This window comes from Nelusetta ayraudi, unplaced genomic scaffold (genome assembly GCF_046127955.1).
Source record: "Nelusetta ayraudi isolate G7.1 ecotype Tasmania unplaced genomic scaffold, CSIRO-AGI_Nayr_v1 ptg000168l, whole genome shotgun sequence".
Lineage (NCBI taxonomy): Eukaryota > Metazoa > Chordata > Actinopteri > Tetraodontiformes > Monacanthidae > Nelusetta > Nelusetta ayraudi.
The window spans coordinates 3162501-3186550 of NW_027466218.1; the positions used below are offsets into that span (position 1 = coordinate 3162501).

The window sequence follows — 24050 nt, forward strand, 5'->3', positions numbered from 1 at the left end:
TAATAATAATAATAATAATAGTAATAATAATGATAATGAAGAGCTACCTCACGCCGAGGCTGTGGATTGTGAGCCTCCTGAAAGGGAGCCCTTGGGGGGGTGGGGGGGGGGCGGAGCTTGAGTGGGTGGCGTCCCATGCGAGCGTATCAGCTGTACATAGTTTAAAACCTTCCGTTGGGAGGTGACCAGTAAGAGAAAAAGAAAATATTCTAGTTCCGGAAAATGTGACTTGCATTTGAAGCATGTAAATGTAGGGGAATGTTGTCGAGCGTGTGCAGGCTGGAGAGACACAAACACACCGAGAGGAATTTACCTTTGGACTTTCTAACTGTTCATAAGAGTTTTGTGATATTATATATTATATAACTTTTACAGAAGAGTATTTGAATTTATGTGCATGACAAAAGAAAGGAGTGACGGCATTTTATTTTTTATTTTTTTTCATTTTTTCTTCCTTGAGCCTTTTTTTTCCCCCTTCCAGCTTTTACCAACATTGAGCTGCGGTGCCTTATTGCATGATCAAAGAAACACGACTGGTTGCAGCGTTCGTAGGGAGACTCTGGTACAGGCTAACACTTGATTGCACTTGAATGTTTTTGTTTTTATTTTTATTTTTTAATTTTAATTTTTTTTGGGAGGGGGAGGGGGTTAACTTTGCCAACCATGGCCTTACTGAAACACACTTCCCTTCTGTTGTTTGTGTATGAAGGAAGAGCTTTTGACGTTCATTATTTTTTGGTACAAAAGACAGTTTGAAAAAAAAAAGCAACAAAAAAAAAACAAAACAAAAACACACGTGTTCAGTAAAAGCACTTTTTTTTCTATTCCTTTCAGAAACCTGAGCAGGTTGAGGACGCCACAACACTGAAATGTCGTGTGTTGAAATTTTTTTTTGTTTGTTTAAACTTGATAAAGTTTCATTTTGTCAAGTACAAAGGCCCTTTCAAAACAAAACATGTTACTGTGAAGCTACTCTGATAAAAAAAAAAAGATACAAGAATTGGAGACAAAAAAAAACAAATCATTTTCTGTCGTCTGGTTCGTGTCCTCGTGTTCAAGTTGACACAATGTTGCAACAGACGGCACCGTTACTCTGCAGATTCTGAGGGTTTTTCTTCACCAAATTTGGTCTGTGGTAAAAGTTGCAAATTTAACAATAAACCTGTTTCATTTGAGTTCAGTTCACTTGCTGGATGAAATAAATCAACCGTGGCATGCAAGTCCTGATTGTGTGTTGTGCTTTGTCCCAGTGGGGTAGCCGTAGCCAGCCGCCAAGATCATCTCCGAGCCAACAGTGCTGCTTCTGCCTCGGTCACGTGACCCCAGGCCCCGCTCACTATATAATGCACTACACATACACAGGGCCGTCCCAACTGGTCCAGTGTCAGGACCCACTTTGCTCCTCATAGTTGCCGCCCGAAATTATTCAACAAAAAATAAAAAACGCTTGCCCACTTTCTATCGTGTCCAGGAAATAAATCATTAAAATGATTGTGGGGGGGGGGGTGAGTTGCGCTACAAAGTGTCCAACACAAAAAGCCCGAAAGATTTTTTTTTTTTTTTCCCTATTTCTTTTTCTTTCCCCCCTTGAAGAGTTTAGCAGAGGCGGCCCAGCAGCAGACAGCTGACTTAGCGTTTAGCTGTGCTCATGGAGAAGCCATCAGTTCCAATGGAGCGCGCACCAAGACATCAAGACCCAGGGAGAGCTCCATCTTCAAAGCAGAGTACAGTACACACAGGAGGACACACTCACTCACACACACACACACACACACACACAAAGCGACGTTCCAACCAGGATTATCTCCTTGCAGAAGACTGTGGCCTCTTTAAAATATTCAGTATCAGGGTTGGCAGAGCCACAGAGGCTCAGAACGTCGTCCACGCTTGGCAAACAGCTCCTCGCTCTGCTTCTTCACTTTCTTTAGCCAATCAGAGAGGGACGTTTTGTCTTTTTTTTCCCCCCAACTTTGCTGTTTGCAGACACATTCTGAGGCAGCTTCCTTCAAAAAAGAAGAAGAAGAAGAAGAAGAAGAAGAAGAAGACCTGTATTGATCCCACGGTGGGGAAATCTGCAAAAGAAAAGTGCACCAAAGGGCTTTGTGGAAACTCAGAGAGTGATGTAAAGACGCTGCTCATGCTTGCGATATAACCAAGTGACGGAAAGTCTGGGATTTGTTTGTGCTTTTATGTTGAAAGCCAAAACATGAATCCATAAATCCACTTTTGGATCGTTGCTTATGCAGATGACACACTATAGCTACAAGTCCCGTTCTTTAACACACACGCATGCATGCGTACACACACACACACACACACACACACACACACACACACACACAGCCCTTAAATCGAAGCCTCCGCAACAGTTTGTTGTGCAGCAGCAGTTTATTGATCTCATTCTTTTTACTTCCAGTCCAGGATCCCCCTTGAAAAAAACCAGAAGTCACACTGCGCCAACACAAGTTCATTCAGACGCTTTTTTTTTCTCCACCATGATACAATCATACAGATATAAAAAATAACCAACATCAGGAAGATTTGCAACCGTACCTCCCGATTAAGCATGATTTTAATCTAGAAAAAAAACAAAACAAACAACAACCAACTAAACACAAATAAAATATTTCCCCGCACAATATCGGAGCCATGATGACAAGTTGAACGATAAAAGAAATAAACACGGCAAATAAAACACAAACTTAGAGCGAAAAAAAACCTCTGCGGGGACGTTTAATAAAAAGCGCAGCCTCGCAGGCATCTTTAGCGCAAGATTAAAGCTCTTCTGGGAGGGTGTGAGAGGATGGCGGGTGATAACTGTGTCTCCCTTTTACTGTTGGTGATTCGTCTTGGCCGGGGGGAGATATTGATGAAGCACTAAAAGTGATCATTAAACCGCAGCGTGCGGAGGAAAACAGTGAGGAGCTACAGGTCGCATCTGAAACCGGGCATAAAAAAAGAGGCGCATTTAAGGCCATAACTTAGACACACACACACACACACACACACACACACACACACACACATACACACACACACACACAGCTGGTCCAGTAGTGTGAGCTCAGGCTCAGCCCCCCCAAAGGAAATGTGATCATCACCCCCCCACCCCCCCACCACAACCACCTCCAGGTGCTACTTGCTAGTCCTCAGGGTGCAGAAGGAGGCGGGGGGTGGGCGGGGCCTCTCCAGGGGGGACAGGTGTGTCACTTCCTGGAGGAGGTTTGCCTCCGCAGGCCCGGTTCGGCCCAGGTGGGGAGGGGGAGACGAGGCTCTGCTACAGCAGAGTGCGGCGCACCTTCTCATAGGCGCCGAGGAAGATGAAGCCGCCGGCACTGATGAAGGTCACCCTGGGTACACTGCCTGCAAACAGACTGAAGGAGAAGAAGAAGAAGTTTTGATTTTCACAACCACATCTTATTTACAAAAACAAAATGGAAAATATTATTATTATTTTTTATTAAAATCATAGGGTGTTCGAACTTTTGACTGGTAGTATATATTTATGGAAAAATAAATAAATAATAAATAGGTAAATAATAAGAAAAAACAAACAAACAAAAGCCCAAAAGAAACAGAAAATCTTTCAATATTCAAGAAAATAATAATTCATACAGGAAGAAGATGAAGGCAGCGGCTCAGTGTCCCATCATGCATTGCTCCGCAGATTTGTGACACACTGTTGGCCCCTGTAGGGCTGAGCTTTGGTGGGGGGTGGGGGGTGGGGTCTGTCTTCAGGTGTAGGGAGGAGCGGGAGGAGGGAGAAGGTGAGGGATGAAGGGGGCGGAGCCACGGTGCAGGTTGCAGTGCAACAGGAAGTGATGAACCACGAGAGGGTCCCGACACTGACCCCCCCCCCCCGAACTGCTACACAGCTGTTTTTGGGATCAGACTTGGAGCACATAACACACGCACGCACGCACACACACACACACACACACACACACACACACACACACACACACACTCCCCTCCCCCCCACTCTGGATGATGTCCACACATGTCTCTCTGTCCAGCGACTGGCCCAGTTGTTGGGGGATTTCTCCCGCTGTTTCACCTCCCCCCCTTCACACACACACACACACACACACACACACACACACACACACACACACACACACACACACACACGTCAGCGCTCTCTCACCCTCTGCCTTTTCCCCCCTGCTCTCCCTCCTTTTGTTTCCCTCATTTTCTCCCTCTGACACCTTCTCTCTCTCTCTCTGTCTCTCTGTCTCTCTCTCTCTCTCTCTCTCTCTCTCTCTCTCTGTCTGTCTGTCTGTCTGTCTGTGTGTCTGTGTGTCTAGTGAAACACCCCCGCACTCACAAGAACCAGCCCCGTCCAGGCCAGATGTAAAACAGGAATAGTGTTTGTGCGTGTGTGTGCGTGCTCTTCCCCCTCTGTCTGTGCGAGTTCTCTCCGGTTCTCCTGCTTCTTCCCACAGTCCAAGGTGAATTAGAAACTCTAAATGGTCAGACACTCACATACACACCATAGGTGTGGTGGTGTGGTTGTTTGTCTCTATGTGTCCCTGCAATGAACTGGCCACTCGTCCAGGGTGTCACCCTGCCTTCGCCCTATGACAGCTGCAGACCCCAGGACCCTGAGCTCAGGCAGAAGTGAGTATGGAAAATGAACGGATGGATGGAAACGAGGACATCTACAGGTGAACTGCCGCCGTAGCCGCGGCCACACGGCGTTTTGCCAACGTGCGTCGTCTACTGAGCACGAAGAAGAAGGAAACAGCCGGGACGTGAAGTCCGTAAATACCAAAGTTTTGGAACGCTTTCATGTTTTCTGAATCTAACTTTGAATCTGAATCTGGACTCAGTGACGCGGTCGGAGTTGAAACCAGCTGGAAGGCGACAGGAAGTCCCGCCCCCTCCCCTCTGCTCTCCTCACCAACTGATTCTAAACTGGACACTCCTGCTTTGCTCCGCACTTCCTGTCCGGGTCCGAGTCCCACCTGTGGACTCACTCTGACGTCATGGCCGCTCGAGCACAGCTGCGTCGGCCAATCGGTTCTCCCCGAGGAGGCCGGACTAAATATAGCGGCGTGAGAGGAACGCTGGGCGAGTCTCCGAGGAGATGTTCTTGGCCGCCGTTTGGAAACCCAACGGTTGCTCAAAGAGACAAAAATGTTCACGTGCACGTGGGAGTGCGAGCGCCGAGGCACAATGAGGCCGTCGAATTTCACCGAGTTTGGACATCCAGGCAAAACATTTCCCAGGATTCCTTCAAAATGCTCTTTGATTGGGGTTTCACAGAACCATCAGAAACTCGTTGGGGGTGAATCCATAAAGCTGGCGATGTTAAAGTCCACACACAGGAAGCAGCGGGAGGAGAAGGAGGAAGTAGATAGTGTTGTAGCGACGAAGCTCTTTTCAGGCCAAAGACGCATCAAAAATAACAAATTAAATCTCAGGATGTGCAAAAAACAGCATATTTAGCCCTGTGCTTACAGCCGTCCTGCAAAAAAAACAATATACATATGTATATATTCTTTCCTGTTGAAACTGGTGCTTTGTTAGACCCTTCACTTGTTTGGAAGGTGAAAACAATCAAAAAAAAAAGCAGGGGGTCCCGGGGGGGGGCGGAGCCAACACCTGGTGGGAGGTTCTTCACGATCAGAACCAGCCTGGACGAGCTGCTGCTTGTTAGCGCCTGTTCTGACCGATTTTGCTGGTGCAGTTAGCAGGTTAGCAGGGTGGGAGAGGAGGGGGTGAGAGGGGGGTCAGGGGCGGGGGAGGGGCGGCCCCTTGGCGGCGTGGTGCACACATGGAAGCACTTTAGTGCTTCGCTACGCGCCACTCGGGCCTATTGCCATAATTACAGCTTTAAAGCCGCTCCAATTTGTATCAGACGTGCACCGGCGCAACCGGCGGGCCCTCGTGGCCCCGCTGAGCTCCGCCCCCCCCTAATTCGCTGACGTGATCAAAGGTTCCCGTGAACATCGCCGTCCAACGAAGGGTTTGGAATTTTCCAGGTTGAAAAATGAGATGTTTAATAAGAGTGAAGGCGGAGCTTCTGTGGAATTGAAATTCCAAAGTGGGGAGTCGTTTCTCTGCTACACACAGCCGACCTGTGATTGGCCACGGGGAGTTTGTTTCAGACTCGGGCCTTTTGTCCACCGTGCATTGTCAACACATCAATACACTCAATGAATTGTGCGTAAGGTTTGGGTGAGGAGGGTGGCGGCAAATCGAGGGGGGGGGCGGGGGGGGGGGGGGTGAGATTTTAGAGGCTGGGAATTTAAAAAACAACAACATCAAAACTATATCAGCCAAACAAGCAGTGGCTGGTGGCCTCCTGCTCCAGAGTGGAGGACTCACCCAGCGAGGCCTCGGCTCCTCCAGACCTCCAGCAGCACCAGGGGGATGTTGCCGCTGGCCGTGGTCGAGCCCACCTGACGGGGAAGAGAAAACAACACTGGTGGGATGACTGACGGACGGACAGATGGACGGACGGACGGACGGACGGCAACATGTTTAGTCTTCCTCCTTGGCCCCCCCCCCCCGACACAGACAGCTGCGTCAAGCGGAGGCGACACCTCCGACACCCGGCTGGCCCCACACACACACACACACACACACACACACACACACACACACACACACACACACACCAGAGCCGAACCCTTGCAAATGACACTCCCATTGACACAACCGGACGCAGACGGTTGGTGAGGAAGGAGGTCACATGACCAGTGTTCTGTTCCGACAGTGAGGAGCCCTGAGCCTCTGAGATGATGAGGCTCAACATAGGAAAAAATGAGACGAGACAAGAAGTTAAAAAAAAAAGGAGCAAAACAGGTTTTGTCTTTATGTTAAGTTGGACAGATGCAAAATCTCAACTGAGACAAATGGCTCAATTGGCCAATCAGACGGTGCGTAAATCTCATGTATAATTTCAGCATCTGGATCAGTAAGATTTTGAAGTAGACGAGAGGAAAAGCACATATACTCACACACACACTCGCACAAACATATACACTCACACACACACACACACACACACACACACACACACACACACACACAGTTTTTTTTTCCTGGTGTTTCTGTTGGACACAGGTGGCTGAGAAACGACTCAACAAGTTTTCTTTTCCTGTCGTCCAGTGGAAGGGTGGAGTGAGGCAGCGGAGGTGTCCAAAACACACACACACACACACACACACACACACACACACACACACACACACACGCGCCTTAGCGCCGACACCTCCAGGCTCTCTGCTGACTCTTTGCCTGCTTCAGTTACTCACAACAATGTGCAAACGCCACTAAACGAGCTTCCTGCCGCCACTCCGGTGGTCGCTGCCGCTGCCGCCGCCGCTGCCGCCGCCGCCACCGCTTCCAGCAGGCTGGCCGGACTGAGTGTGGTTGTCCCCATGCGGGATGGGCCCAGCTGTGTGCTGGACGTGCGCCCGTTCCAGAGCGCCTGCTGCCAGGATACCTGCTGCACAACGGTGCCCTTTCACTCCTCGTCCACCACCGCCGCCGCGGCCCAGCGAGGAGCCTCTGCTCAGCGTCGGCAGAGCCCAGAGCTGATGGGACACAATTCCAACAGCAACATTTCCTCCCCGTGGACATCCAACCCAGAGAGAGGACGTCTGTCTGTCTGTCTGGCTGGCTGTCTGTCTGGCTCTGGGTCCAGGTGACGGGGCATAACATACTTATGGGCAGTATGTTAAGCTTTTGCCAATATAAAAATCATAAATCCAGCCAAGTTAGGGTGACCAGGACACTTGGGCTGCTAAAGAGATACTCAAATTAGACTTTGTTTACTCTGAGATTTAAGATTTTAATATACTTAAAGTATTAATGATTTGTATGGATACACTGTTTTTTGATTAGTATTTTCCCAGGTATAATCACAATAAAAAAACAAAAAAAACAGGGTGTGACTCCAGGACACTGAGGTCACTCTAGTTAAAGTTTCAGTTCCTGATATTTTTCCATCACGCGGCTTCAAGCGAAAACCGGTTTTGATATCTAAAATTATTCATTCACACATCCGACATTCAACAAATGTTCATATCTTCAGCTTTTTGTTTTTAAATCGACGGAGCAGCTTCACACGGTTAACAATCAATAAAACAGCCAAAACAGCATATTTAGCCCTCTGTTTACAGCCTCCCACAACAAATACTGCTAGGTTGTTTTTTTTTAGCAAGCAACAAGCAAGGCCATGTTGAACTGTCCGCTTGTTTGTGAGGGAAACAGGAAACAAGGTGGCTGCACAGGGTGCGGGGCAAACACCTTGACTGACATGGTGGTTTAGTAATCAAGGTCGTTTGTGACATCACAAAGGGCTGATTTCCATGACTGTGAACACACACTCGCTGAGCAACCAAAAGAAATGAAGGAAGGACTTTCTGATTTGTGGGGAGGTGAAACACACACACACACACACACACACACACACACACACACACACACACAGACACACACACACACACACACACACACACAGACAATGTTTGACGACATTAGAAAGGAGAATTACCAAACCAAAGTTGGATTCGTTGCCTTTCAGTGGCCAAAAATCAGACTCGCCTCCCTTCCACTAACCTGTGGAGGCAGAGACGATCTGTCGCGAATAAATCAAAACGGCAATAAACCATGAGCCCGACGTCACAACACACACACACACACACACACACACACACACGCGCACACACACACACACAGAGCCAGCTGCCTGGCACACACCAGCGTCTGTAACCCCTTCGCAGCCGCCGTGGCCGAGCGCTGGCGCCTCCTGGAAGCAGCGAGCAGAGCCTGAGTCTCTGAGACTCTCTGGCTGTGCGAACCAACTCGTACAGCAGCTGTGCGCTTGGCTGCGCCGCCGGCCCTGCAGGTGAAGAAACCAGATGTGGGGGATGACGGGCGAGAACATTTCGGAGGCGACGCCAGAACTCCGAGAGACGAGAGGCTGCGGCTGGGAAACGGAGCTTTCGGTGGAGAAATGTCCCAGGAAGCAGCGGGACAACTGCTTACGCACGTCTCACAAAACAGGCAACAACATCTGCGACAGCGCATCGTGCAGCACGGCGAAAGCCAATTAATACACTTTAATCTGCGCGCTTGTGCCAAAGAGCTGCGTTTTCACGGCAGAGTGTGCAGGAGTCGACGCATCTGGATTTGCGTTACGTCAGTCGATGAAAGTCTTGAACGTGTTCAAACAGGTGAACTCATCAAGGAGGAAAGACTGTTGCTGTTTGTGTTGATTTGTCACTGGTGCTGATGCAAGGCAAGGAGATTTATTTATTATTGTGGTTAGCCTTGTCGCCTCACAGCAAGCAGGTTGCAGGTTTGACTCCCGACCTGGGACCTTTCTGTGTGGAGTTTGCCTGTTCTCCCAGTGCCTGCGTGGGTTCTCTCCGGGTTTTCCGGCTTTCTACCACTGTCCAAAAACATGCATGTGAGGAGATTTGGAAACTCTAAATTGTCCGTACGTACGTATGTATGTGAGTTTGTCTTTGTTTGTCTTGAACGACTTGTCCAGGGTGTCACCCTGAATTCACCCTATGACAGCTGGGAGAGGCTCCAGCAGACCCTCGTCACCCTGGGCTCAGGGACAAGCAAGTAATGAAGATGGATGGATGGAAGGGATGGATGGGATGGATGGATTGACAGATAGACGGATGGACCTCCATTGGACCCAACCAATCTAATGGAGGCAGGAAGTGGCTGCTGACCAGCACTTCTTTGACAACCACAGAAGAAGAAGAAGAAGAAGAAGAAGAAGAAGAAACAATGGCCCATACAAGAGGTTGCATGGATGCAATTTCAAAGAACGACGCCGACGTGCGGCCCCAGAACGTGCCCTTATACAGTCCGACCTCGCCGGCCGAGAGGAAGCTCCGACCTCGTGTCCCACCTGCGGCTCCTCACAGGGGGACGGACGTGGGTTCCTTCCTTGATCTGGTCGGTGATAAAAGAGGAAGAACGGAACACGGTGTCTTCTCCAAGGACACGTTCTGTGCCTCTGGGGATGATTAAGTTAACTTTGAACCCACTGACCTTTACACACACACACACACACACATACGCATACACACACACACTCGCTGGCATGTATCATCAGATTTGGACGGCGGTCAGCAGAGGAGACGACGTGTTTGTGCTCATGCTTAATGTCACGGCCAGAACTGGCTGCTGCTCCGGAGGAATTTCCATCTCCGCTCGGCTGCTTGTCACCCAGGAGGCGAAGCAGAAGGTCCGCCGTCCCTCCTGTTGGCACTTCTCACCCAGTCCGTCCCACCATGCCCCCCCGCCCCCACCTCCTCTTCCGTCGCGTCCTCTTTCACTTCGGCCTCTCTGTAACTGTACGTCTGGCTTCCCTCAAGATGGTAGTATGTGTGTGTTTGTGTGTGTGTGCGTGCGTGTGCGCGTGCGTGCGTGCGTGCGTGCGTGCGTGTCTTCGTGTCACAGCTACATCTGTCCCGACGCTACCTCGGCCCCCGCTCCGTCCCAAGTGCTGACGCGGGTGAAATTCCCTCCCGCCTGCGAGCCGTCAGGAGTGTTTACAGGCCGCTGTCACAGAAGGTGTGTGCGCGTGTGTGTGTGTGTGCGTGTGTGCGTGTGAGTGTGAGAGTGTGTATACCTTCGCGAGCATGATCCTGGTCTTGGCCACGTCCAGAGGAGTGGTGACAAATGCTGCTACTGCGCCTGCAGAGGGGACACACACACACACACACACACACACACACACACACACACACACACTTAGCAAACATTAAAAGGTCCCCTGGCCTGGTCGCTCTTTAAATATCAAAAATAAAGCAGTAAAAGAGGCGGCTTACTTCACCGCAGACGCAGTGCGGCGATACCTCGGCTATAAACAGTGGAACTCTTGGCCCTCGACTCCATTAACTTCATAAAAATGATAATATTTCCCACCCGAGACCTTCGCTGTTATTTGAGTACAAAATAAAAGTGAGGAGGCACAACTATTCCTGCCTCCTTCTGCTTTTTTTTTTTTTTTTATTCCGCACATACACACACATACACGCATGTGCACACCATGGATGTATTATAAGAACTGGATGCCAGACTGGCAATATGGCAGCGCACCAGTTTTTTTCCCCCCAGTGGCCACTCAAGGTACTGCCCAAAAACATTTAAAACAGCTGACAAGACAACTGTGACCTGAAACGTGATTCATTGCAAATCTTCCAATTGTAGATTTTTCATTCAGTTATGGTTTTTCAGTTGTTTAAAAAAAAAAAAATGATAAAGGCTAGAAAAATTCCCAGCGTGACGTCACAACATCGTGCGTGCTGCTGTGATCTCATTCAAACCCTGTGAGGTTTGGCAGGATGAAACAACGTCGAAAATCTCTTTCTGCACGGCGTCCTGTGCTGTAATATTCCTGGCCGACACTGCAAAGGACGCAGCATCCAAGTAAATCTCACAGTTGGATCGCCCGAGCAGCCGCGTCTAAATTTGGCCCGAGGATCATGTGATGCGATGAAAAGTTAGAATGAAATCAGACGGTGATGTCACCTCGTCTCAGGCCCGGCCCGGAGGCCGACGGGTTCTGTGTCTGAGCGACGGACGGCCTTACGACTACCGAAACGAAATAAGAACCTCAGACAGTTTAGAGTTCGGCGTTGTGAGGAGGCGATCCGACGTAGGGGACCCCTGGTGGCCACTGAAGGGGTTGACGGCGATTTCCTATAGTCCCTCCGTAACTCAAACCACAAACATGTTTTCTTTGCCGGCGTCTTGTTGCCCGATTGACCTTGTTGATCTCGGAACGTCTTTACATTCAATCTATTTCCTCACACTGCAAGTGGAACGTAGCTAGAATGCTCCTGATACAGAGAGGATAAGACTGAGCCCAGGCTGATAAGAAGCTTTTTTTTTTTTTTTCTCAAAAGTTTACATGTACCAAACCGGACTATGACGTTAAGACATGAATCACTTTTATACGTCTTTAGAGGCCGAGCAGTTTGCAGCCACACAGGTGTTTAACTTGATGCCACCTGGACTGAGTGACTCACTCACCAAACACAGAGGAGAAAAATATGAAGTTTTCATAATTTACTTTAGAACATTGTAGAATAGCAACTTTAAATCATAACTTGCTGTGTTTATGAGAGGCAATAAAATCACAGGTATTAAAGTCTGTTGAGGCTAAAAATAAGTCACTTGCGACTGTAAAACCCCAAAGGTTGGTGGTCTGGTTTGATGCAATTTGAAATGTTCACAGTTGTTTTCTTGTTTGAGACAATAAATCTAAAGCCTGTTTATTTATCTCAGCCACAGATTTCTGTCCGCTCTCGGGATGCAAGTGCAACCTGTCCAGTAGTCTGATTAGATGACTGTTGAAAGATGCAGTTTTGATTCTTTTTCTTTTACTTTAAACTTGATCAGATTGTAGATTTGATTCTGACATCATCGTGTCTTGCTGTTGTCCTCCCTCCCTCCTTCCTTCCCCTCCTCTCTGCAGCCTCTCCTGCCTCCCCCCTCTTCCCTCCTCCCAGCACATCTTTTTTTTGTTTTCTTTTTTTGAACCACTTCAGGCCCCAGTGCTCACGAGGTCACACAGCTGCAGGGGCCTGAACCCAGGAGCCGGCCCCCTTTTTCTCATCCTGGCTCCCTCATTGGTCGTCGCTTTTCCCCTGATGCTCGTCCGTCGAGCAGAACCAGAAAAATGAAAAATATCTGCAGGATTATGATTCTCTGCGGCTTAAGAGGTTTGAGATGGTCTGTCGATACGTTCATTATGAGGTCACGATGTGGAATCGAAGACTGGAGGATTGTTATTGAACTCTCGATTAGAGGAGAAAACTGATTATGAACCAGATCTTTATTTTTTATTCTTGGATAATGATGCAAGATCCATCCATCCATCCATCCATCCATCCATGAGCGTCCAGGCCCTCCCTCTCTCCCTTCCTCCACCCCCCTCTTCCTCTCCCTCTTGCCCCTTTCCCCCTTTTCCCGTCAACACCACCACCTCCACCACCAGCACACCCCCGCCAGCTCCGCCCCTTTCCCAGAGCGCCAAATAATCCCCTGCACCTGCAAAAGCTCCGCACACTGCAGCCTGCCAGGAGTGGAGCGTGTGACCTTGTCTATACGACCACAGCGTCTAGAGAGAGAGAGAGAGAGAGGGAGAGAGAGAGAGAGAGAGAGAGAGAGAGAGAGAGAGAGAGGTTAGCACGGGAGGAGGGGAGAGGAGGGCTGTAGGGATTTCAGACACTTTGAAAAACACGCTGCTGGACCTTGGTCCGGTCTGGGAACTGGAACCGTCGGGCTATTTTGGTGTTGCCTCGTCTTCTCCCCAGTGACGTTTCCCGAGAACTGGGACAGCAGGAAGAGGGAGGCCAGAGTTCCCAGTCCATCACAGTGTGTGTGTGTGCACACTAGTGGTGTGCGATAATGCTACGTTTTTACGCTCTGACACATTTGCAGTACCAGCGTGAGTCCACACAGCGAAACTCACATCACAGTCAAAGTGAAATAACAGAGACTGTAAACACATCCGGGACTTCAAGAGAAAATCTAACTGAAGTAACTGAGAAACTGTGGAATAAAAGAATAATGACTTAAAAGGGACCATTCACCCAAAATGGAAATTTAGAGCCTCTACTGCTCAGCATTAGGTGGATGGAGGCCACCAAACACTGAGGAGTTTCACAGAGGGAAAGAATTCCACCCAGTCGAGGCCTTTAGGGGCCACTGCCCTTCAACTTTTAGACTTTTTCCACTTGGATGACACAACAGCAGCGTGGAGATGGTGAGTCATTATTTTATGTTTTATGTTCAAGTGCATCGTCATCATAAGCCTCCAATTGATTCTTCATTGATATAAAGATTTTTTTTTAAAATACTTTAGTTCGAGAAGCAAGGAGTTTGCCACGGTGCACTGTCATTCAATTACAAAATAAAATTATTTGATTAAATGACATTTTCTATTGAAAGTCTTGGTAAGATTTACATATCTTCTATCTTTGTATTTATATTAAAAAGAAATGAAAACAAAATCTATTTGACTCTTATTTACGGCTTAAAAACAAGCTTTTTTTTCATGTGCAGCACGCACCAGAAAAGCATCTGTTTTAGTTGGTCAGGGCGGTTTTAGTGAACAGTTTTGGCTTTGCATGATGCTGAAATCTCTCATTAACATGCAAGTGCAGTTTAGCCAAAAAAGACGGGAACAGTTTGACTGTGTACAACCCAATTGGGAAAAGAAAATGGGAGAAACGAAGGCAGAAAATGATGCGTGTAAATATTGAGCCAATGCAAACTCAGAAATTATTAATAAGTCTCGTGTGGAAAGTAAAACATCTCCTCGGCGCTTGAGAATAAATCAGCCGACCAGGTGTTTGTTCGCAAAACACAGCGACAACAAATTCCACTTCAAAGAGTCGCGCACGTGAAAAAATGCAAACATGAGCCGTCGACTTCCTGTCCAGATGCTACTGGCTACTGAGTGAAGCCACCTGAGGTTTTTGTTTAGAGAATCTCTTTATCTCCCTGCACCGCTTTCTGGGCGAGCGGCGGGCGGGTGAGAGAGAGAGAGCGAAAGCGGGAGAGAGAGAGAGAGAGAGAGAGAGAGAGGGAGAGAGAGAGAGAGAGAGAGAGAGAGAGAGAGGTAGGAGGCCAGTCGGTCGGCCGGCAGCTGGGTGGCCTCGGGCGCTGCAAACTATGACGACTTCTCCGGGAGAGAAAGTGGCCGACAGCGCGGCGCAATTGCTAATATTTTCTCAGTCCGCTCCCCTCGCTGGGAGCTCAACCGAGTTGCGCCGAGGAACCCGTGTGCGGCCGAGCGGCGCGAGCAGGAAGAGGCGACGCCGGCGGGTTGAAAAAAATGAAAGAGATTTTCGAAGAGAAACGAGAAGATTTTTGGTTTTAATCCACATCAAAGGTCTGACGCTGGAGATGTGGAGGAGGGGCGGGGGAGGGGCGGAGGGACTCCTCTCCAACCCTGCACCACCCTCCCCCGGCTCTTCCTCTTTGCTTCATGAATACATAATAAAGGCCGAAACCTGCAATAACAAAAACTTTTTGACCTTTGACCCCCTCGGCGGGGTCAGAATTTGCACCTGGGCGACTTCCCACAGGAAACACGTGGTCGCGCTTAGTGCCGGTGCAACATCTGCACGGGCGTTGTTGGGGAAATATGCATATGTGTGTGTGTGTGTGTGTGTGTGTGTGTGTGTGTGAGATGCAAAGATTTTTCTGGGAGGAGAGGGAGGGGGGAGGAGGTTCTTTATCCTCTGCCACTCTTCTTCTCCTTCTTCTCCTCCATCTCCTTCTTCTCCTCCTTCTTCTTCTTCTTCTCCTTGCTAATGTTGCAGACAGATGTGTTGAGGCTCCTACATCTGCTGTTTTTTGGCCGATGCGACTCGGTTTAAAACACAAAAATGTGAAATGATTCATGCCCCTGGCGTCGGACAAACTTGCAAAAAAAAATCTTGGAGATCCCGTAATTTGTCCGAAGAACTTAATTAAAACTTGTGAAAGTCTCAGCCTTGCCAGCTACACTGTGCATGTTGCTGCTTTATTTCATCTTAAATACTCTTGTAGAACAGGCTGCTATCAGTTTCCAGGTTTTCATTTTTCCTCCCCCCACCATCAGATTCTTACAGTAACAGCTGTGGTCCGCTGGCTCGGTGTGAAGTTGAGGGGGAAACCAAAAAAAAAAAAAAAAAAGAAGCAGTCATAACGCATGAGAATCCCACGGAGCAGATGGGAAGTGGTGCCACACACGCACTCGCTCGGATTCCTTCACGTAACGGCGTTTCCCACTTACTGCCGAACATGACGACGGTCGACGCACGCCGTTAAAATTCCCAAATTATTCACCCAGCGTCAGACCTTCGTGTCGCCGGATTCATGACCCAAATGCACTGTGAGGACCTCCGGGCAGCGGCTCAGTTAGCCCTGTGTTTACAGTCTCCTGACCTTTCACACGTTTGGAAAAAGGGGCCTTAAAAACAAGGCGTGTCAGAGGGGCGGAGCACACACCTGTCCGCGGGTGTTGTCACTAATCAAGATGGGAGAGCTAATGGCGAAGGAGGGGGTGAAGCCCTTTGTGACATCACAAGGGGGTGGTTTCCGGTGGTGTGTTTAAGAAGGTCATTTTCGATAAGTAGAGAAAAAAAATAAAAAAGGATGGACTCTGGTTTCAGGGGACTTTACAGACTTTTCAAACACTTTCCTTTAAGCACATTAACGGTCCTTCAAAGCAGTTTTCCTCCCAACGGTTGGTCGGCCCTGGTCTCTCCCATTATTAGCGCGCAAACGCCTCATTGGTCACACAGAGGGTGTATCGGGGGGGGGCGGAGCCAGTGATTGGACGGCGGATGGATAGACGGACGGGAAAGACGGATGGCGAGGATAAAGAGACGGAGGAGAGGAGAGGAGAGGAGTGGAGGAGAGCTCCAGATTCCAGCAGCTCCACTTTCCACCAACGTCCATGTCCAGATGGCCTGGACGGAGGCGGCGGGGGGTCGGTATGGGGGGGGGTTGAGGGGGTCGGACAAAGAGACACTTGTGGACGTCAAAATCTGCTGCATCTCTCACACAAATGTAGAGAGACTCTTTCCCTCTCTCACTCACTCACTCACTCACACAGCTGTGCAGCGTATTGTTCGTATTAGCCCAGCCGTTAGCCGCTAACGTTGACGGAATGTTCGCCCGTCCGCCTCTCGCGCCCTTGAGACATGATGTCACCCTGACAAAATGCCGTTTTTTTTTTTATATATATATTTTTTTTTTACCAGGGAAAAAAATGGAAGAGCTCCGATTACAGTGGGGTTGCAAAAAGCGGCAGAATGATATTTAAAAGATAAAAAGTAAAGACGGGCAAAACAATAAACCCAAAACATGGGTACAAGGGTGATAAATTCAAAGGGCCGGTGTGACGTTTGCAGTCATAGACCATTAAACTTTTTTTCCCCCTGCCTGCCACCCTGATACGAGGGAACACAGAGGTTGGACCAGCTGTAAATGTGTCAGAGCATAATCACAGCGTCATAACTTCAGGCCCGATTTACTGCCCTGCGTAATTACTGCAAACAAAACCAGGGGCTGAACAATGGCGGAGGGAGGGCTGACGGGAGAACGGGGGTGGCGGGGGTGGAGGGGTGTAAAATAGATGGCTGATAAAGACGAAGAGAGAGAGAAGAGAGACAATGAGGCGCATTAATGTGGACGGAGAAGAGACGTACCTTTAAATATTCCCAGAGAGGAAACTGCACCAGGGAGAACGGGATCTGAAAGACAGGAAGAGAAAATTAAAGAGCAGCTCTGGAGTTCAGTCAGGAGTCTCACTGACACCTCCCACTGTCTGGATGGATGGATGGATTCAGAGTGAACAGGTTGCAAAACAGAATCAAACATTGACTCACATCAAAACCAAACATGGGAGTTTGGAGAAAAACCACCACGCCTACTGCACTTTCCTTTCACCGTTTGCTGCAAACCACGACACCGTGGTGCTGATTTTGTCAGCAGCGGCAGCATGCAAATCGCCACCAGACAGCCGCAAGGTGTTGAACCAGCAACCTGCCACAGTTGTCAAGCAAGAGGGGGGGGGGGCCAAAGATGACGTGTCATTCAAAGCAGACGACTGTAAAATGTCAACTGTCTGAGGTTTTTTTTTTTGAGTGGGAGGAAACACAGGCTAGCGCAAGCTAATTAGTATGTAATAATAAAATAAAAGCAAATTACTTTTGTAAACAAAGGGTTTAACGGAAAGAAAAGAACGACAGAGGGAAATTACGGTTTGACGTCTCAGTTTCTTGCCACCTTTTATCCGACAACAATGAAAATTGCGCACTGCCCCTTTAAAAAGGATTCAGCCACGCTGCCGTAGAACTGGTTTCCTGAAGCCTGGCTACAAACTCAGCCTGCAGCTCAGTGAACGCAGCAGGACGTCCGCCGATGAAACTATGTGGGTTTTTTACGGGAACGGGGTGGGGATTAAAATGAAAGTTCTCTCGTTGATCATGAAGAACTGGCAGACGTGATGTTTTGTCTGGTGTCCAGGCTCCTTCAGAGCAAACATGGGAGCCGCATCTAAAATTGAATGCTGAAGTTCACCTGCATTTCATTATCGCCCTCAGCTCCTCCTTCCCTTTGCTTTGGCCACTAAGACACACCACACACACACACACACACACACACACACACAATGTGCAACTTTGATCTGAGCGGCCCCTCATAGATCATTTAGTTTGTTGATTTATTGATGGAGATCATTAAAATGATCTAATCACGTACAACTGCAGGTTTCGACTGGCGTGGTGGCATCCCTGCCACTGTCACAGCGCCCCCTGTTGACCTGGTACAGGACAAGGCTTGCCGTGCTCCATTTGACCATCTCCATCAAACCAGGAGGATTGATGTGATCAGTGATGATGCAACATGCACGCCACCTTACGAGTGAACCTGCTCTGAAAGGAAAAAATTAAAAGCCAACTTTTTCACCAAAACAGCAACCGATCTTTACAATATTTCAGCTGCATTATGGAACTAAGGACACACAAAGGACACAAAATGGTCCATTGAAGAGCCTCGTTTGCACAGGGACATATCTGATGCACCTGCTCAACTCCACGCTGATGCAAATGTCTCACATCTGCAGACAGACAGACAGAGTTTTAAATCAAGTAATGCACCTTTAATGTGCACAGTGCTCCGCTAGGCCAGCCAGTGTGAAGGCGGAGAGGAAGAAGGAAGTGGAAGTGGAAGGACAGATGAGTTCTGCAGAGGATCTGGAAAGACCGGTCCGCGCATGATTTATGACTTTGACATCTCTGGCATGCATGCGTGCATGCGTGCGTGCGTGCGTGCGTGCGTGCGTGCGTGCGTGCGTGCGTGCGTGCGTGCGTGTGTGCTCATGCCTGTGTGTGTCTATGTATGTGTAAATACATGCGTGCAAGAGCCTGTGAGCGTGCAAACATGCAGAACATCTGAAAACCACATGCGCCCTCATTAAAACTGATCAGTCATTTGTTTTAAAAAAGAAAAGACTGCTGCCACACACACACACACACACACACACACACACACACACACACACACACACACACACACACACACACACACACACACACACACACACACACACACACACTAACCATGTGTGCATGATCTCCTGTAGATGTGGTTTATGATAAAACACAGTGTGTTTGTTGGATTCACACCGGCAGGGTGGAGACAATGAGAAGCGGCTCAGGGAGAAACTGCTGCAGGTAGAGACGGAGAGGAAAACAATGATCCATCTCATCCTCCTCCTCATCCTCATCTTCCTCCTCCTCCTCCACCTTTCTCACCCTGCTGCGACAACAACCAAACCTTGACAATCAATAACTCAAGGCTGAAGCCTCGTCAGATCATATCTGTCTGCTTTCTCGACTGTTATTAATGTGTCTGAGTCACCGTCACACCTGAGAATGTTGCCCGTTCACCTCCAGCTCGATCCTGCCGAGATCTGTTGCCAGAGGAGGCTGAAAAACACTCCGAGTCATTTGGCCCGCAGCATCAGCCGGAGTTTTTTTTTTTTTTTTTTTGTGGCACACAACCGTTGCTACGAAGCACCTTTTGGATTGAAACTCAATCTGCCATTCATCAAAATTCCATTAAAACCTGTTTACGTTTCAAGGAAGCCCTCACACTGAGGGCACGAGTAATAAAGAAGACAACATTCAATCGCAACAGTAGAATTATGGAATGAACAGAGACGCAGTCGCTGTGTTTCACAACGTCTTGAAAAGGCCCTGAAGGCAGAAGAGACGGATAACATCGGAACTATTAGTGGTAACAGCAACTATGAACTCATAATGTCAAGAAATTCCAGTCTTGACTTTTGTTTTGCGTGTCATATAATCTTTTTGTGCTGTTACGTAAAATATTGCGAATCATGTGTTGAAACAAATATTATAAGAACACTGTGACAGCTGTCTGGACATCTGCCTCAAAGTGTTTATTACCTTTGCAATAAAAACGTACATATCATTTTTTAGTGAAGTACTGCATTAAGTTAAATGAAGTTTACAACTTTTTCCACTGCGATCTGATCACCTGTCTGTTGCGACATGGAGACCCTGTGACGCTGCATCCATGGACCGTGAGGGAACAATGTTCACGCTGAAGTCCAGACATTTCCTCTTGCAGCCTGACGGGGGAGCCACCTGGCCCTCGTTTTGATATTTGGAAGGAGGCCCGGTGTCGAGTGTTTTGCCGAGGGCTCATTCTGACCCGAGTCGCGTTCCGGTTGAGCGACTCGCAGCCACGCAGGCTGTTCGGGGTCGTGCTACGCTAGGCTAGCGTGACGGCAGTCAGTGGTGTGGTTAAAAAAAAAAAAAAAGAAATCACACACGCAGACTGCTGACTCGGCTGTGTATAACGCACCGGCTGCAGTGTGCTATGACACGTGTATGTGTGTGTGTGTGTGCATGTGTGTTTCCAATATATTAGCAAAAACAGTGAAAGGACCGAATCCAATGCATCTTTATCAGATTGGAGAAACTCCTCTCTTGTCACTGTGCACGATCTAACAAGCAGTGAACTCGCATGGTGGCCGCAACAACAGGAGCAAACTAGCAGTGAGGCTGAGACAGAGGCCCTCGCAGCAGCAAACAGATTGTTGAGATAAGGTCGCACGAGCAGAAGGAGACATGATGTATCAACTCAAAGTCCACTCGCTCTTTGGAGAGACAAAAAAAAAAAAAGAAGCTATTTTTGCATTGACCCTGCAAAGCAGCCAGATTGTGGAAATTTTAAATCTGAGATCTCACGCTTCCATCTTGAAAAGCTCCAGTTGGAGGTTTCGGGTCGGTCCGAGCACTGCGGAACCAATCAGCTTCCTGTTACGGCTGCAGTAAAAGCAGAAGGCCACCGGTTACCAGCTGCCCCTAAATACCACAGAAGAAGACCAAGAAGGGGAGAAGAATTGACTCCGAGCTTGTAAATAAACAGCTGCTCCTCAAGAGATTAACGCGGCTGCAACAATTTCATCACGAACCCATTGACTTTTTCCATGATAGAAGAGTGAAGAACAGCGGCGAGGACTTGACCTCCACGGAGAAGATATTTCTCCACTTTGACGTGGACTAGCTTTGGCAAGGGACTCAGAAAACGCAGCTGTGCAGACGTGCGCACTACGGCCGGGCCGATGCGTGTCTAGCGTCGCCGGTCGCAACAATGGGAGCTTCAAGCGGTTACACACCGGGTTTTTTCTGGATGGAATTTTCTATGCAGCTTTTTTTCTGATGGATGTGTGAAACGCATCCATCAAATCTGGGAAACGTTCCATCTGGGATGTCTGAACAAATCAACAACTAGTAGCATGTGGTGGGATTGTCAGATTTCTGTGGGTTGTTTTTTTTTTGTTTTGTTGCTAAACTTATGTATGTATGGATTTTTGAGTTTTACTTCGAGGTAAATGCGTCGCTGACCGAATCAGCGGGGCTAACAAAAACCAACAAATTCACCCTCGAGTCCAACGCAGGTTTTAGCCAAGATAGATTCCCATCAAGATCTTCCAGAGAACTTTCTTTTTGGAGAAAGGGACAGCGGGTCAAGAATCGGCCGTAGATCACGGCGGCCCCTGACACGGAAGGCATAAAAACATCTGTTGGTGCCTGTTTGTGGAATCCAGCTGCTGGAGAACGTTCGCTTATCCAAGTCACACCTCTTCCGCAGTCACCATCCACCAATTTGCCACTCATTTCCTGTGAGAAATTATCCTAGCAAACGACATAAAAATAAAAAATAAAAACGAAAACAAACCCAAGCCGCTTGTTCGTTTCTGGAAGTGGGCCTGAAAATGCAAACGGAGCTGCGGGAGCTCGGCAGCATCTGCTCCCAAAGCCCACAAAAATCTGTGTCATCCAGCTGGCCTCCAGGGAGCTGGATTCCACCAGTGGTAAACACATGACAAGTCTCACACAGACCTGCTGTCCAGTCCCAGTGTGTGTGTGTGTGTGTGTGTGTGTGTGTCACACAATTTCATATGTTTTTCTATGCCAGTGTGTGTGTATTTGATGAGCGTCCAAAGAGAAGTGTTTTCTTCCTCCCGCGGCTGGCTGACACGCCGTCAGTGATTGAAGGCGACGGCGCCACTTGGTGTGAGTGTCGGCTACTATATTATACGAGGACGGTATGGAGATTGCGCGGTCGGTGTCACTCCACCGAAGGGGCATTTGTGTGTGTGTGTGTGTGTGTGTGTATGTGTGCGTGAGCGGGCGTCCTTGCCAACTGTATTCCTGCAAACTGTATTAGCATTCAGAGCGGCTCCGGCCTGTCACAGGTCCTTAGGCGCTGGGCGTGGGGCGGGGCGGGGACGGGGTGAGGGAGTGAGGGAGTGAGTGGGGGGGGTGAGAGCGGGAGGAAAAAAAAAGGAAAAAAAACATGTCAGAAAATATTTGCGTCCAGACCCCGATCGCCGCCGAGCCAGTTGGCTGCAATTTGACAAACGACTTTTAATAGGTCCGACGGCGGGTTCTGCATACTGATGAGCGACGGGGACGATGGGGGAAAAGTGGACATGGCGAGAGGCTGAGGTCTGAGAACCCGGTCACATGTTCCAGTCAGAGTCCTCCTGCAGAGCAGCAGACGTGGACAAGGTCTCCAAAGCAAGGAATTATGCTATATTACTGTAATTACTGTATAGTTTATTGTTTTGGACTTTTTTCTTTTTGCAACAGCATGGCTTCCAAATTTGGGATCAATAAAGTACATCCATCCATCCATCTATCCATGCATCCATCCATCTATTATATGAGTGGAAATCAGTCTTGAAATGACATTGGCAATAATATTGTTTATCGCGATAATTTCTGGGACAATATATATCGTAATCTGTGTCATGACAGGCCTAATTGAGCGTTTGCATTACAGTTTGAGCGATCCATTAGCAGTTGCGGCGCACTAAAAAGGCTTTTCATGGAATGACCATAAAATTGCTGACTGCCTTCAGCCGATGTCTGTTAAAAGCGAACAAAGGTCTGGCCGAGCGTTTAGCCGGTGCTGTAAAGTATCTGGGGTTGGTTGCCGCAGGTAAATAACACATTTCCAGATTTGCAGAAAAGCTGTCGAGCGTCGACGCAAACGCCCCTACAACTCCCCCAAAACAGGCACGGCGTCAAGCTTACGAGCAACAACAGTGGGAGGCATCGCAGCGCGCCAAGATCTGGTCTTAGGTTACTGTCAAGATAATGAACGTCGGTGCGTGAACAACACTGCTGCAACTCCGTTCATGTCCTTAAAAAAAACAACAACAAAATAACAGCAAGACAACCGAGTGAGGTCACTCCGGTCTGCAGTTGGAATACTGGAGGATACAAGCGCTACTGGAGGTTTGTCACAATTACATCCTGTAATCCTCCCGCACAAACAAACTGCTGGGCGTCGTTCAAACAAAGTGGCGGCGAAACTCCGCGAACCCTGAAGGAAATGACTGTGTTTTCAAAGAAACCTGTTTGTGGTGCGACAAGAAAAATAAGCAGATCATCTAATTTGGTCAAGATACTGTGGTGCAATCATGAGCTCACGCTTGTAACTCATCCTGTTGCCTTTTTTTCCCTTCTCTTTTTTTTTTCTTTTTTTCCCAGCAACCTTCCCGCCAGATGTGGAGAAAATTAGCGGGAGAGCAAAAGTGCGGCGAGCCAGACGAGTCTGCTGGATCCTCTGCTTGTGTTTAATACTCGATGGCCGTTCCAAGTCCATTTGGCAAGACTTCCTACATCAGAGGATTTGCAACTCACCAAATGTACCATTTCAGAACGGCCCACGTGTGTGTGTGTGTGTGTGTGTGTGTGTGTGTGTGTGTGTGTGTGTGCTCCCAAACTTAATTTAGATCCAAAAATAGAATCACCATCTCACTCTCGCATGTGTCCAGACTCAGACTCTCCACTGTGAATGCGTTTGATCGTAAGCTTCAGTCAAACTAAACTTAATTCTAATTAGATCCAGTTTCACTCCTTTGGAGGCTGTGTTACAGAGAAGCTCTGTTATGTGGAGGAAAGACGACGACCTACAGATGCATATTAACATTTCAAAGTAAAGATTTTTCAATG

General features: G+C 48.3%; 2 protein-coding genes across 3 annotated transcripts in view; one reads left to right on the forward strand and one right to left on the reverse strand.

Moving 5' to 3' along the window:
- lrig1 (leucine-rich repeats and immunoglobulin-like domains 1) overlaps positions 1-1220 on the forward strand; it is a 40578-nt gene extending 39358 nt beyond the window's left edge. The window contains exon 18 of the mRNA XM_076014253.1: positions 1-1220. This exon is cut by the window's left edge and continues 307 nt beyond it. The gene's annotated coding sequence lies outside the window, so the exon portion shown is untranslated.
- Positions 1221-2369: 1149 nt separating this feature from the next.
- The window catches only part of slc25a26 (solute carrier family 25 member 26), a 45901-nt gene continuing 24220 nt past the window's right edge, over positions 2370-24050 (reverse strand). Inside the window, exons 6-10 of one of the 2 annotated variants that reach the window (XM_076014284.1) lie at positions 17196-17240; positions 13039-13108; positions 10613-10677; positions 6334-6407; positions 2370-3374 (exon numbers count right to left, since the gene is read on the reverse strand). In XM_076014284.1, coding sequence (XP_075870399.1) covers positions 3278-3374; positions 6334-6407; positions 10613-10677; positions 13039-13108; positions 17196-17240 — 351 coding nt within the window. In that variant the 3' untranslated portion in view covers positions 2370-3277. The remainder of the gene's footprint in view (positions 3375-6333; positions 6408-10612; positions 10678-13038; positions 13109-17195; positions 17241-24050) is intronic. The other variant, XM_076014285.1, reaches the window with a different exon arrangement.